Consider the following 15,453-nt stretch of genomic DNA (forward strand, 5'->3'; position numbering starts at 1 on the left):
CTAACATTTTGACATAGCAGGCCTACCTCAATTAGCTAAAGTTAAAATCAAACGTTTATTTGCTGTCAGGCTACATTTCGTCATACCCATAGATTTAAAGGGGTCACTATCTGGCTGTCTACTTGTTTTTGGCTATCTGAATCGGGCCTATTTTAACGTTATAACTATGACGTTACTTGGCCTTTCGGTCAAGGTCAGTTAGGTCACATATTTGATAATTAATTATTGCAAAATATAAGTGAGCGTGCAGTTTTGTGTTTCAATTATTCGTAGTTTGTTGTCCCACGTACATACAACCTGCACAGTTCTGTGATCAAAAGCTGCCATGTTTTTCTTTTTATAATTGTTTCACAAAACGGCAAGGCTCATGTGATGCTGCCCCTCCCTGCTTGGAGGCAGCTGAGCTGTCGAAACCTAGTCCGGTGGCACAGCCACCGCTAGCGTAACAACTTTTGGAGCCTGTTGGTGAGGTGAATCAAACCACAAAACCCACGAGAAAAGGTCAGGTAGGCGTTTGATCCACAGTTGCATGTCATGTCATAACGAACTGATAACACTCTCAGGGTTGTCATAGACCCGTGTATTATTAAGCTTCAAATACCGTGTAATCCAATCAGTGGTTGAAAATAGCAAAGTAACGTTAGCTGCTAGCAGAATTCTAGGACCTACGGCTAACTTTATTCCTCTGGATAAGTGGTGTCAGTAATGCTTAAATTGTGTACATTCATCGTTGATAACAGCTTTGTTGACGTTGCTCTTCGTTTGAAATAGTTTAAAAACACTTACTATATAACTTACAAGCACGAAGTGAAGGCAACCAGCTTTCCTTTCTCGAAGCTGTGCTTTTCAAGTTGGACTGTATTCTTTGGAAACGTATGGGTAGCAAAGTTTGGCTAACGTTAGCTCTTTGCTCTTGGAGTGTTTGGTTCAACTGGAAGAACAAACCCTGAAGGGTTTGCTTAAGGGTCGACTGTGTTCTCATCCACTGTATTGCCCAAAGTTATACTTCTTTTTCACATTTTGCAAGTTAGTTTATTAAAGGTAACTTGCCGGTTGGTTGTTTGTCAAGTAACTTGCTTGTAAAAACAACAAACAAATTAGCACACTGAAACATGTATTGAATAATTAAATGCAAGTCATATATATATATTTAATAATTGGTCATACTGTCCAAAACATAACGCCACTGCCAACGCTGCAAAAGATTGTTGATAACTGTCCAGTGTCAAAAACTGTTTTTAAACTACAATTCCCTGCATCATGTGACTTCAATGCGCAAACTCAATGCTTCTCTAGCGCAGTCCCTTGATGCTGACGCGCAGGCGTACACGGAACTACTGAGTATCAAATTGGTCTAACAGCGGGTGATAAAAATGGTAGGTATTATGAAAATCATAAACCCAAACGGTAGATTAAATCTCTACAAAGATGCACAACATCGGAGTTCATGTCGTTATGCGCGGGGTGTCCACTCGCTTCGTACCTATGCGGTGTCCTTAGCCTGTGTCGCATTGTCACTTCATTTTCTGTACCGAAATTGATCAACGAAGAGAGGGAAGGTCAGTTGTTGATATTTTGAGAGCTCGGTCCGCAGTCACTCCGCCGCGCGTTCCTTTCCCTTTTTGGCGAACTGTAACTTTGGTTGGGCAGAGGCGAGAGCTAGCCGCGCTGACGCGAGAACTGGGTCGCGACTCACTGCAGTGGCGGAGCTCAGGGGATAAAAAGAACAACACTGGAAGTGGTTCATTTGACCGTCTTTCTGCACACTGCACATTTTCCTATTTATGCTAGTATACTGACCAACGACTAATCTTTAAGAAAATGCTGCCGAAATTGTGGATCGCTGAAAGTAACGATTGCATTCTAGAGCTTTAGCTGGGTGCTGAAAATATTATGGTCTCTCCTGCGAGCAGGGGAAATGTTGAGAGAGTTACTGTCGTGCGCTCGTTTTAGGAAAATGTACACGTAAAAAGAGACTTAACTGTCATGGCACACCCACAATGTTAGATAAATTAATCGTCATGGGTAGGTAGGTTTTTAAAAAATATATAATAATAAGTTATGTATAGATGAAGTTAACGTGTAGCTAGTCAGTATACTCCATGATTCCTCCAAGGCCAGCGTGTGGGTCTGATGTTATATGAACAAATGTGCTTACTCGGCACGGTTGGAAATAACTCCCAACATGCTCAGTTTGTTTGTATGGGCTGCCCTGAGATTGCTCAGAGGTCCTCCTACTTGAGTTACATTCCAAGAGGATCTTTTTTTGCAAGTGACCATCCATAGTTCAGCACGTGTCCTTTGCCATAAGCAAAGCAAACTTCAACATTTGGTTTAATTTCTCACATATTTGCCTCAACTTATCACCTTGGTGTTTCTGTAGGCATTTGTTTTTTTTATTATTTGTTTTTGGCAGGGGCAGTAAATAGGGCAGACCTCTCAGTATCTGTTTGTCACTGTGTGTCTCTGGATGAGTGTATTTTTGTCTCTCTGCTTGCTTGTCTGTGTCTGTGTGTGTCTGTATGTTTTGCTGACGGTCTCGGGCTGTCCGTCTGAGCCTGTGTCTGAGGGGTTCTCCTTTGTGTCCGTGCAGCACAAGCTGAAGTCGTCACAGAAGGACAAGGTTCGCCAGTTTATGTCCTTTACTCAGGCTGGGGAGAAGACAGCTGTGTACTGCCTGACGCAGAATGACTGGAAACTAGAAGTGGCAACAGACAACTACTTCCAGAACCCAGACCTCTACTATAAAGAATCCATGAAAACCTCAGTGGACAGGAAGAAGCTTGAACAGCTCTACAATCGCTACAAAGGTAAGTCAGAGTTGTGACTTACAACAAGTTGTGACAGAGTTGGCGGCGTGTGTTGTGTGAGATGTGTGTTTCTTTTAGAAGTAGGTATAGGATACAGATATATTTATGGACATCAGAACTATACCTGTTAACTTACCTGTGAGAATGAAGAAAGCATTTTGAAAGTGTGTTGTGTAGAATTGTATGGCTATAGTGTGCAGACTGTATGCTCAATGTCATTCTTGTGTTGCCCCGTTTTTTGCCCTTAGATCCCCAGGATGAAAACAAGATTGGGATCGATGGTATACAGCAGTTCTGCGATGACCTCAACTTAGACCCAGCCAGTATAAGCGTCCTGGTTGTGGCATGGAAATTCCGCGCTGCCACGCAGTGCGAATTTTCGAAGAAGGAGTTCCTTGATGGCATGACAGAGCTAGGGTGGGCTATGATATCATTCTGATACACGCGTCAGGAAGCATCCATTTTTGTAACTTTGGCCATGTTCGATATTGCTTTGTAACAACATGGGAACCCGCATATTGACCTTGAAAGTGAATAGTTGGAATCGGTCCTTGTTCAGTCACTGAGATGAATAAGTGGAAGGTCATTGGTTCCACTGGTTTGTTTTCTACCTCTGTCTGATCTGTCTTCTAGGTGTGATAGTCCAGAGAAGCTGAAGTCTCTGTTGCCCAGATTAGAGCAGGAGCTCAAAGACAGCGGAAAATTCAAGGACTTCTATCAATTTACCTTCAATTTTGCCAAGAACCCTGGACAAAAGGGTTTAGGTTAGTCAGATATGCATTCCCTTAACCCATTTACTCCTAAAATGCCTGCTAAAAACGCCTATAGAATCCTATGGCATTCTAGACTAAATAACCTTATTTCCTGAGGGTTTTCTGAAAACATACTAAAAACGTCTACCAAAATTTAATATCTAAGCCTCTGTAGCACCTAGAAACATGAAATAAAAAGCATGCTGCGCTACGCAGCATCCAGCGGGAGGGTCAATGTTGCGTCATGCATTTTGGGATCTCGCATGTCTTCCTGTTGTCCCACTTTCAGATTTAGAGATGGCTGTGGCCTACTGGAATCTGGTACTGACAGGCCGGTTCAAGTTTTTGGATCTCTGGAATAGGTTTTTATTGGTGAGTGACCTCGAAGTATATGATTGACATGTTGAGGGTAGTGGCTTTGCTTTTCATGCTCAGTTTGAGCAAAATACCCTGACTTGGTCCTTCATGGCATGTAAAGACCAAATCCGATCTGGGAAGCCATAATAAACTGGACTAAACTTGTCATTCTGGAGATGTGTTTAGTTTATGACGAAGCAATGCTAGTTCTCCAGTTCTATGTTTCATGTATGGCATCGTAATTATAATCATGTCGAAGCTGATCAATGCTGTTATATAAATTGTCAACCCCTGTGCCTTTTCTTGAATAGGAGCACCACAAACGATCCATCCCAAAAGATACATGGAATCTGCTCCTGGATTTTGGCAACATGATTGCTGATGACATGTCAAACTATGATGAGGAGGGTACGTAACGATCATTAAACTAGACTCTCTTCTGTCTAGCAAACAAGCACACCACATGCTTTCTTTAGGCCCAGTAGTATGTTATGTTATGTGTAATGCAATAGTAATTATTATTCAACACATGAATGCCTTTACAAATTGTAAAATAAGTGAAAACAAGAGCAAACAGGACTAGGCCAATCAGGGCACAGAACATAGAAATAAGGTAGATAGAAATGGGATTTAAAAGCTCAGAACGATAGCAGTCCTCTTTTGGTACTATCAGTAAACATTTTATTTAGTGGAGTGGAGATTTAGTGCCCCTAAAATATGTTTTGTTTTGGTTTAAAAAGGTTGGTTAAAGTTGTAATTGGGTTAGAGCAAAGGTGAATCCTGCTCTACTTTGGTGATCAAAGGTGTGTAATCAGAGACTTTCTCTCTGGCTTTCCCCAGGGGCTTGGCCTGTCCTGATAGACGACTTTGTGGAATTTGCCCGGCCAATCGTAACAGGAACCAAGCGCAAGACTGTATAATCATAACCCTGCTCTTCCAGAGGAGTGGGGTCTTGTTTTGCATTGACTTTGTAGTTTTTTTAAAGACTTGTACAAACATATAAAAACATAGAAAAAAGAAAAGCAGAGAAACACTTGAAGTCAGCAAGAGAATCCAGTAAAAGCAAGAAACACACAGTACGAAGACCACCTGTCAAGGAAGTGCTGCTGATGAAGACATGGAAAGAAGGGGGAGGCACCAAGGAAACAATACAAGATTTGCTTTTGGAGTCGCCATGTGCACATTGCCAGCTGTTGGCACAGGCAAGCTAATTCTAACCTCAGGCTCTTGAAGACGCCATGGGGACCATTATATATAATCTGGACCCCTCTGCGCCCTCCCTTGACCGCTAGCTGTGTAACACCTTGGGAGAGGATGCCCTCTATTCCTTCACCATGACCACCCTTAAGAGTTGTGGGTGAGAGAAAGCAAGCGAGAGTGAGCAAAATCTCAGAGTACTCTGCTGTGTTGTGGGCTAAAGACTTTTATTTTGGTTTTTATTCAAGTATTTCCTGCAGGGCTTGGGATGGTCGCACTAAACAGATCCACTTTCTGAGCCAGAGTCCTGGGTTCTGAGCAGCATGCAGCTTGGCTCAACTCACCAGCACAAACACTATTGTTACAGTTGTAATATACTGTATCTACTGTAGCAGTATGTACAGAGAGAATTATATAAATAAATCATATTAAAACTATATAAAAACAAAGCTAGGGAGAGCAAACAAAAGGTGTTTTGCGTACAGTGTGTCAACTCGTTATCTGATGCCTCAATATCGTTTTATTTCAGGTCAACCGTGTGACCATATCATCTGTTCTTTTGTTTTCTTTTTTTGGGTTGTAGAAGTTGGTGTGACTATGTGCAGTTATGTGTTTCTCATCAACTTTGTTCACTTTGTTTTTTGTCAGATTTATGTAAACAAATAAATTATAGCTCTTTAAGTAAAAACTGCCTTTCTTTCTCAAGCTGACAAATATTTCATTTTAGAATAACTCTATACCCATGGTGTGTCAAATTTTGTGTTGGTGTACCTAGACACAGTAGATCATAATCATACAACACATTCACCATGGTATTGTACACCCAGACGTATACCATAATTGTTGCCCAAATGTATTACGTTTGCTGTGATGTCAAAGTGCCAGATAAACATTGTTTACACTATAAATAAAAGTATTGGGATGCCTGCTATTAAACCCACAGGAACTTCCCATTGACATCTTATTCTAATAAGATCCCCCTTTGCAGCGGTGACAGCTTCCACTCTTTTGGGAAGGATTTCCACACGATTTTTGCCTATTCATTCAGAAGAGAATTTGTTAGGTCAAGTACTGATGTTGGACAAGAAGTCTCACAATGTCTGTTCTAGTTCATTTAGTTCAATGATGTAAAGAGCCCTGTTCTCTGCAAGCCAGACAAGTTACCAAAATCACTTGAAAATGTCTTGCTGGACCTTGCTTTGTGCCCTGTGTCCAGTCATGCTGGTGAAGAGATAATGTCATAATGGTTGTTTTTCAAGGGTTGGCCTAGGGCTATAGTGAAGGTAAATTTTAATGTTTCAGTATAGCAAGACATCTGCGACAATTCCGTCCAACTTTTTGGGAACAGTTTGGGGAAGCCCTTTTCAGTTCCAGCATGACCGTACCCCAGTACTCAAAGCAAAGTCGATAAAGACATTGTTGGGTGAGTTTGGTGTGGAAGAACTGGCCCACAGGAAACAGGTTTCTCTATGCCATCAAGCATCTTTGGGATGAACTAGGAGAGAGACTGTGGGTCAGGACTTCTTGGTCAATATTAGTGCCTGACCTCACAAATACTCTGAATGAATGGGCAAAAAATCAATCCACAGACACTCTAAAAGACACTTCCTAAATGAGTAGAGGCTAAGCTGCACATTAATACCTATGAATTTAGAATGGCATGTCATTGAAGGTCCTGTGAGCGTAATGGCAGGAATCCCTATACTTTTGTCTATTTAATGTGTGTATGTATACTCACACTGTATACTCATTAATGACACCAATACATAATGCCTGAGGACAGTAGTCTAAATATTATTTGTCTCATGCACTCTGTTTAAAGTCAGCATAGGTCAGAATATTGACTGTCATAAGTCACTCATTGGTCTGTAACTATTTTGGGTAGTAAATGGAAAGTGATCGGATTTTCTGAATCAAAATATTAATACGTATTGTTTTTTTCTCTGTACTTTATGATTTCCTTTCTAATTCATGTAAGTGCCACAGCGAATGTGTGTAAATATTCACTATGTATTTTGAATGGCCAATTAAATAACACACAATCTATTAAAATATTTAATTGTTAAGGTGTATGGTCAGATAATCATGACTATTTGAGACCAATCTACAATTGCAAATGACAAATTTTGTGTGCTGGTATTTATTGTATGACTCCTCTAGGGGGCACTACAGTCAGACAACTGTTGCCTTGTGTGGTGAGTGACTGAATGTTTTGTGTTCTGCCTGTAGGGGGATGGACTGCTACCTGTGGGTTTTCAGTGTCCTGCTCTGCCCACAGCGTCATTACATCATGCTTTAGTGGCAGTATTGATCATGTTGGGTGTAGTCTACAGGCCTACTGTGTCAAAAATGGGTTTAGTTCTCCATCTAAATTCTGGAATCAGTCTAAAGCAGTGTTTCCCAAACTTTTTTTCTGGGGACACACTTTTTAAAAATGACAGACTATCCCGACCCAACTCGTGACTGTGGTAGTTAACAAACTAGATCTAAACAGAAAGCTGTTAGCTTTCCTAAGCTATATAAGGTATAAGATAGGGGTATTACACAACATAAATTGTCACTAGGCTGGCAACCCAAATAAAATCTCCTACGACCCACCTGTGGTGTGAACCAATGGTCTAAAGGATCTACCGCAGAATGTGTCTGAAGTCAGTCCATACAGACTCATATTTGTATGCATTATGGCTGGTTTGTAATCACCAACACAGGGCCGCTTCACCCCACCCCTTGCTCGGCTATACAACAGAAGTCTTACAATTCTCTTATAATATTTAACATAATTCTATCTGTTGTACACTGCTGTCAAACAAATTTTATGGAGGTAATGTTTTTTTTATGGAACAAGAGCTGAATAATTAAGCAATAAAATAATAATAGATTAATGGGCTCTTCTTGCCTGGGTTACATTTCAGCTTGCATATTTTTGTGATGTGCAGTTGGATACACAATAGCCTAGTCTAAACCTCCTTCCCTTAACTTGACACAAGAAGAAGCAGATCAATTCCTGAGGCTTAAATCCTTAGGAGTCCAAATGCATGTCAAATAAGGCACACCTAGGTAAAAGCCAGAATCAGCGTCAGATAACTGTTATTAGCTAATGGCAATGCAGAGTTTGTTATGTCAACAAATAACAGCAAGATCAGACAAAGCCCCAGTTCAGTGGGCTACTGTTTTGACAACATGAGAGAGAATTAAGGAAAACTGCACATTATGTACAAAACAAACCACTGAGGACAAATACTTTGAGTCCACATTTGTCCAAATGTATTTAAAAAAATGGTAATTTGTATATCACTGAACTTTATTGCAAAATAATTTCAAAAATGCATTTTGCATTGTTTTATGTAGGCTATAGCCTACAATACATGACATACTTTGTGAAGATAAGAAAAGTTTAACACAACTTCTTGAATTAAAAACATGTCTTCATTAGGCATCACTTAAGGGAAGAGGAGAAATAGACTTCTCATCACTTAAGGGAAGAGGAGAAATAGACTTCTCCGCATAGTCTGTCTGCCTCTTCACCACCTCCATGTCTTGAACTGTCTGCCCACTAGCCACTTTACCATTGTCTTCTGCCTCACTGTTTGCGTGCTTTATTAGCACAAATGCACAACCCCTCCCTACATGCCACAGCCGAACTGTGACCACACTTATACCTTTCTTAATATAGTTATTTATACATAGATATATAGACTTTATTCTTGCACTGTTGCACTGTTTGACTTACTCATTTGCACCATCATCATGACACTCATTCACAAAGAGCACCTTACCTTACCTTATGCACAGAGAACCACAGGCTCAGTCCCTGCTTCAGTCATTGCAAGCGCACCTGATTGATTAATCACCCACTATGTGGATACTTTTTAGAATTGATTTAGATTAAGTTTTATTTAGTATAGTTTGTATTTTAGTATATTTAGTATATTCTTTATCTTCTACAGTCCTTATTGCTTAGTTGTGTTTTTTTAATATATTATATACTTTTAATTACTTTTTCTGCTGTTAGTGAATGTGTGTGTGTATGTCTGTATGCTACTGTGACCTTGAATTTCCCCTAGGGATCAATAAAGTATCTATCTATCTATCTATCTATCTACTAGGCCTAATTCAGCCTTGTTAGAAGTCAGGTGTGTTGTAAACTGGACACCAACAGGGCATAGGCCTAATTTAATGTAATTCTACAGAAAACATGCACTGCACTCTATTTGAATATAAATATGAATACCTGACAACCCATTCAATTTGTGCTCCAAACGGGAATTAATGATTTCCCCTTAGCTCTGTTTGGGGATTAGCATTCAGGGAGGGAGGGTGAGTGCACGTTAAAAGGGCAACGTGACTCCTTGAGCCTTCCAAGCAGTGTTTAATCAAGCATGCATGTTGGGCACAAAGTCGTGGCGGATTGCTAGTCAAGTGGATCAATCGGATTTCTCGTCTTTCTTGTTGTTTTACTTTACTTTTATATACACTCGAGTGTTTTTTTAAGTTTTAAAGAGCATTTTGTGTCGTCTGTTTGATCAAGGCAAGGCAGATAATAGGCTGATTGGGAAAAGCTTCTTTGGTTTACCTTAGCCGTCCCTCCGGTATTATTGGCCTCGCAAGACTATTATTACGCACCTGTGATGTGGGTTGTCCATCGGAACAGACATTGGATACGGGACATTTGACACCCTGTAGCTGATCGTTATGAACTTTCAAGCATTTACAGAGACACAGGCACTGATCGTACTTATTTGAAGACTACTATACGGGCGGAAAAACTGACCTGTCGATCGATTCCGATGTTTTTTTGAATGAGGACATAGACATTTTCTTTGACTAGTCCCAAATGGACAGTCTGAATGGATATCATATTTCGGACGATTTTCTCAACAGCAACTCCAACAGCAGCAGCAGCAAAGACACATCACAGAGGTAAGCTAATGGATGATCACATAAGTTTTCTTAGTTTATCGGTTACAGGCTGGCTACTTTTGACACTACATATTCGCTCGGACTATGAAATCTGCAGGTCTGCCTGTATTTCAAACAGCGAAGACCGTTCGACGTCCTACAAAATCCCCACCGAGAAATCACCTGTTTGTCAGGTGATCTGTTTGTGACATTACCACGACATTATTAACCGTTTTTTGCTCGTTTGCTCGTCCAACTTAGAACTATTTTTTTTTACTAAATTATCTTCTTACCTTCCCATATGTAGCCTAGGCTACTAATGTATGTAAATGAAAACAATCCGAGTGTGCTGTGATATGCACGCAAGCTTTGGACAAGTTGCTTGTTGTGAGTGGTCTGCGACTAACACATTTTATTAGGGTTATGGACAACAGACGTTTGGACGAGGCTATATCGCACATCTGTGGCGTAGGCCTATGTTGAAGTTATACGTTCATATCACGTTTAATAATTTACAGTAAATTACAGAAACACATCCTATTTGTGTTTGCTATATTCTGTATAGGATATGTTTTACAATATAAAGGAATTAACCCAAATGTGTCTGTAAGTGTAGGCCTTATGGATTTAGGGGATCATTTAAATAAACAGAATTAGGTTATTTTCATGACGTGCCATGCAACATGTCTACACAGGGTTGATCCCTATGGGTTTGAGAGGCCTGAGAGTTTCAACTATGAGTCCCACGAAGAGATGATGTCTGAGTATCTGGCTGTGCTTCAAAGAAGATCTGTGAAGTGGTCCAAACTTTTGCAGGGAAATGTGACAGTGGAGAAGAATTTAAAAGGTCAGAGAGATGGACATCCAAACAATGTACCTTTTACATTAGTTCTGAAAGTCCCTGTACCCCACCTCCTTTTGTTCTCTCTGTCTCTTTGTCCTATTTCTTATTCACACTTACACAGGTACACACACACACATCATCATCATCATGAGTATATCTGGTGTCTGTCACACACAGTGAAGCGATATGTGCGGAAAGGAGTACCTAAGGAGCACCGCGCTCAGATCTGGATGGCAGCCAGTGGTGCTCAGGAGCAGTTGGAGAAGCACCCAGGGTACTACCACTCTCTCCTGGAGCAGAAGCACGATGCTAAGCTGGAGGAGACCATTCGCTTAGGTGGGCTTCATGGGGATGGGCTAGACATGCAGCAAGGGCTCATAATCTCCACTAGCACCTTATTTAGGGCCAGTTTCCCATACATGAATTAGACTGAAAGTTGTTTTTTCTCTCAATGGCGAACCATTGAAGTTCTCATTTATTCAGAATTTAAGATTAATCCATGTATGGAAATCCGGCCCTTATATTTTAAATCGTCAAGTTGAACTAAGTCTAATGTTTGTGTGAGATGGGGCTGGAAAGAAAGTGTGTGTGTGTGTGTGTGTGTGTGCGTGTATGTGTTAGTTGAAACAAATTTGAGGGTTGAGGAAGGAAGACAAAGAGAAAGGGGAACATAAAAATAAAAGGCTAGTTTGTTTATGTGCTTGTATTGAACTGTGGTCATGCCCTTTAATAGATATGCACAGGACCTTCCCGGACAATGTCCTTTTCAGAAGTTCCTCTGATTCTGGCCTACAGACGTCCCTGTACAATGTGCTCCTAGCTTATGGACACCACAACAAAGACGTGGGATACTGCCAGGTACTACTACTATCATTCTTATAACCTCACTGGGGCCTGCTATCTGTACTTTGTAGTGTTTGCTAGAGGACAAGGGAATGTTTGTTCCATGTTTTCTGAAGCTATGCATAGTTGTGGCCTCCTCCTTTTCAGTAATAGGCTCATTAAACAGGCTGCAGAAGCTTTTCAAAAGACGGGGCACTTTTTATGGATGTCTGCCCAGTTTCGAATCCATGTGACCTTTGTGCTTCTGTGTGTGTATGTATGTGCGCACACGCTGGCACACCAAAATTCAGATATTTGAGGGGAAATTATGTATCATTTTATGTTTCTAAAAAAGAACATTTGAGAACATGTAACCGTTTTCCCCCATTTTGATTGTTTTCAAACTGGGAAACGTATTTGGTCTGTCAACATGTATAGTCCAAATAACGTTGCTTAGGCAGATATTATTATTATTATTATTATTATTATTATTATTGTTTTTATTGTTGTTGTCGTTGTTGTTTTTTTGTTATGTGAATGTTTAGCCATTGAAACTGAGTACTACAAAATTATATGTTAAAATATTTATGTTGTTGCAACAAGGAAGCCGAGACTATGGCTGGAGGTGTACGTCCTATTTTGTCTTTGCTTAGTTTCTAAAGAGGTCATTACATGAGAAGACGACTAGGAAAAACGAGGAAATGACTAAGGGCTTTTAAAGGGGCAAGATGTGTGTTTGAGATAGGTGGAGTGGGGGGGTTAAGCTGCTTTCTCTTTAAAACCACAACACAAGACATGAACACCGCCCATGGTAATTTTACATGGTAGAATTACTCTGATTTGTTTCCAGCTGTGTTCCAGCACATAATAGAAACTGTTAAATGTTAAGTATACTGTAGCAGAATGATAAAGACTTACAAATGAAATAACTTAACTTGTAGTTTCATTGCCCTTTACTGATTTATTTATTTTGATAAAGACTTACAAATGAAATAACTCTACCTTGTAGTTTCATTGCCCTTTACTGATTGATTTGTTTCTTTGATCAGGTTGTAAAGTTTCATATAGGAAATGCCTTTAGTGACTATATTCAGTATTTGGCTGGAGCATTTTGCTAATCATTTGATTAAACACATTTGAATGTGTTTTTGGCTTGTCAGCTGCTGGTCAGGACATTGTGTTAACTGTTTTGAATATGAAAACCTCAATGTTTTGAATATGAACTCCTGAACTTGTACATATGTGTCTTTCTGAATAGCTTAATGTGATCAAATTGAACATTTTAAATCCCACCGAATGGAATGGAAATGGGAATTTTCAGAGAAAAGTGCAGAGAAATTTAATTTCTTAGTCGTCTTGAATTTGATTGTAGGAAAAAACACCACCTGGTGGTTTTGGTGTGTACCCCAGTAGTAGAGGATCTCTTTGTCACCTACTTCATGTCACTGTCTTCCCTGAGCCTGGCTACACCCACCCTGTAAACACTTATCTTATCTCCTGGCTGTGCTGTCCGTATGATACAGAGCACACATAGGGGAATGGTATTTGTTCTACAGATACGAGCTGAATCACTGATTTTTCCTGAGAACAAAGTTAGTGTTTTTAGAGCAAATGACTTACCCTCCCCTATCCTCTGGTGTTGTGTTCACAAGCATGCTATTCCTTTGTATTTCAGGGCATGAATTTTATTGCAGGCTATCTGATCATCATTACAAAAGATGAGGAGAAGTCCTTTTGGCTGATGGATGCCTTACTGGGCAGGATATTACCAGGTCTGTGGATTTCCCCTCTCCTGTTTACCTCATTCTCCTGTGTGGACCTGACCAGTAAGGATGAATGTTGTCCCCTGTGTTTGACAGACTACTACACGGTGGCCATGTTGGGTCTGAAGACGGACCAGGAGGTGCTGGGTGAGCTGGTGAAGGTGAAGGTGCCGGCGGTGTGGCACCTGATGCAGCAGCACAACGTCATGTGGACCCTGGTGGTGTCCCGCTGGTTTATCTGCCTCTTCATCGACATCCTACCAGTGGAGGTAGGAAGGCTGTTCATTATGGGGGGGAAGATCATGCGGTAATGAAGTTCCACTCCCACTAGCTTTTTTTGGTGGCACTCGGCAATTAATTAACCAAAATTTAAGAACAATATGTCAGTTTGTATGTGCCTACATGTACTTAAATAGTAGCACAAAATGGCTGTGTGCGTGTGTGTGTCACACAGTCACCATCACTTACTGGCAACCCTTCACTCAACACCACCATCTACAAGCTGATGGGTGTACAGTCACTACATGTACACGTACAAATTCATTTATTTCATGGCCCCCCATGGACAGAATTTCACGAAAATTGCCATGCCCCCAGAGGCTTTTAACATGACCATACACATCAAATTTGGGGCTGTTCAGAACAACTCAGCCGAAGATAGAGAAAGAATTCTGTGACTTCCATATCGGTAACGGAGTTACACATTTAACCTGAGAATATTTCCTATACTGGCATGAAAAATTTCAAATGAAATGTACTAAATCAAGTGTCCTACCATGGCGCTTTCTTTTGGAAATTAACAGGAACAGCATTTTGTGGTAACGGAGTTACAGAACAGCATATTTTAAACGTCTCCTAAAACCCCTTTAGATACTTTTTTAATGAAACCATTTATTTTTTACCCTAGATGTTAACATATGTGTGATCTTCCCCATGGACAAAGTGTATTTGTGAAGGCTTTTAATCAGATTCTATATTGATCTAACTGCCTTTGATCATCCTCCCCGGCAGACAGTGTTGAGGATCTGGGACTGTTTGTTCTACGAGGGTTCTAAGATCCTATTCCGCGTGGCCCTCACGCTGATCCGACACCACCAGACACTCCTGCTGCAGGCACAGAACCTTCCAGATGTCTGTGAGCGCTTCAAACAGATCACCCACGGGGAGTTCGTAGAGGACTGCCACTCTTTCACGCAGGTGAGAGTTTAGCTGATGCTTAGCATGTAAGTGTACTGCTAGACACATATTACTAGGTAAGCAAAGCTCAGATTCCATTCTCTTCTAAACACAGACACATGCAAATGTGAACTCCGTCGCATAATTTGTTTGCTTAGAAAAACATGCATGCATACTTCGCATTCCCTTAGGCTTTTCCTTGAATTAACTTAAAATATTTTAATATCTGAAATGCCAATGTGTGAACGATCAAGTAAAAAGTTGTTAGTCTGAATAACCTACATACTCAATGATCTTTCAGAAAATCTTTTTGGAGCCGGGAAGTTTGTCCATGGCGACTATAAGGAAACTCCGTCAGACATGTCGAGATCGCATAGTGGCTGAGGAGGCCGGCCTGCGGCCGTGAGATCAGGTCCTCCTCTACGCCTGCACACACACATTCCTCACGTGTCCTGGTAATGACCCAGAGACAGGGCCTCCCAATGACCATTCTCTGCACTGCCTTCTGGTGTCTGTGTACTGGTCTGGAAATGGCATATAAATTCTAATGCAATAGAAAAGATGGCATTCCGCATTAAAATAATTTTTGTGAAAGAATGAAATTAACTCAGGCATCCCCAATTTGTTTAATCAGTTTTATTTCCAAACTGTTAAACAGCTTACAGAAAAAAAAAATGATTGTGTTGTGAAGACCGTTTATGCTGTAATGTCTCATTTCTACCAATGTTCTATATGAAGGTTAAGTGCTTTTGTACTGTTTTGACTATTGCTGTATGTATATACGAATGTAGTGAATATGACTGCCAGAAATGAAAAACACTTTTGACCATATT

The 15,453-nt window shown here is 40.5% G+C and overlaps 2 protein-coding genes across 5 annotated transcripts; both read left to right on the forward strand.

Annotated features, from left to right (window-relative positions):
- The first annotated feature begins 393 nt into the window (after positions 1 to 393).
- Positions 394 to 7,182, forward strand: dcun1d2a (DCN1, defective in cullin neddylation 1, domain containing 2a). 4 transcript variants are annotated; one of them, XM_076263917.1, is made up of 7 exons: positions 394 to 501; positions 2,594 to 2,810; positions 3,059 to 3,227; positions 3,444 to 3,574; positions 3,852 to 3,934; positions 4,231 to 4,327; positions 4,760 to 7,182. In XM_076263917.1, exons 2-7 carry the CDS (start codon positions 2,636 to 2,638, stop codon positions 4,837 to 4,839), a joined length of 735 nt encoding a protein of 244 aa, XP_076120032.1. In that variant the 5' UTR covers positions 394 to 501; positions 2,594 to 2,635; the 3' UTR covers positions 4,840 to 7,182. The 4 variants fall into 4 exon arrangements, with proteins under 4 accessions (XP_076120032.1, XP_076120033.1, XP_076120031.1 ...); XM_076263918.1 differs by having other exon boundaries at positions 405 to 506; XM_076263916.1 differs by lacking the exon at positions 394 to 501 and adding an exon at positions 522 to 1,376.
- Positions 7,183 to 9,493: 2,311 nt separating this feature from the next.
- LOC143100583 (growth hormone-regulated TBC protein 1-A-like) lies at positions 9,494 to 15,449 on the forward strand. Its single transcript, XM_076263919.1, has 8 exons — positions 9,494 to 10,036; positions 10,711 to 10,862; positions 11,037 to 11,195; positions 11,593 to 11,717; positions 13,357 to 13,453; positions 13,541 to 13,713; positions 14,456 to 14,641; positions 14,922 to 15,449. The coding sequence occupies exons 1-8, from the start codon at positions 9,951 to 9,953 to the stop codon at positions 15,024 to 15,026; spliced, it is 1,083 nt and encodes a 360-aa protein (XP_076120034.1). The 5' UTR covers positions 9,494 to 9,950; the 3' UTR covers positions 15,027 to 15,449.
- Positions 15,450 to 15,453: the final 4 nt, after the last annotated feature.

The sequence above is a fragment of the Alosa pseudoharengus genome, unplaced genomic scaffold (assembly GCF_046254945.1).
Source record: "Alosa pseudoharengus isolate Yale_2024_CS ecotype anadromous, Long Island Sound unplaced genomic scaffold, YU_APseudo_1.1 YU_APseudo_1.1_scf_3, whole genome shotgun sequence".
NCBI classification, from domain to species: domain Eukaryota; kingdom Metazoa; phylum Chordata; class Actinopteri; order Clupeiformes; family Clupeidae; genus Alosa; species Alosa pseudoharengus.

Bases quoted from the DNA above. Each gene is read 5' to 3' on its own strand.
- LOC143100583 (XM_076263919.1), top strand. From the start codon at position 9,951: ATGGACAGTCTGAATGGATATCATATTTCGGACGATTTTCTCAACAGC. The intron at 11,718-13,356 runs GTACTACTACTA...TTTGTATTTCAG, and splicing joins AAGACGTGGGATACTGCCAG to GGCATGAATTTTATTGCAGG. The intron at 13,454-13,540 runs GTCTGTGGATTT...TGTGTTTGACAG, and splicing joins ACTGGGCAGGATATTACCAG to ACTACTACACGGTGGCCATG.
- dcun1d2a (XM_076263914.1), top strand. From the start codon at position 2,471: ATGAGTGTATTTTTGTCTCTCTGCTTGCTTGTCTGTGTCTGTGTGTGT. The intron at 2,811-3,058 runs GTAAGTCAGAGT...TTTTGCCCTTAG, and splicing joins GCTCTACAATCGCTACAAAG to ATCCCCAGGATGAAAACAAG. The intron at 3,935-4,230 runs GTGAGTGACCTC...TTTCTTGAATAG, and splicing joins TCTGGAATAGGTTTTTATTG to GAGCACCACAAACGATCCAT.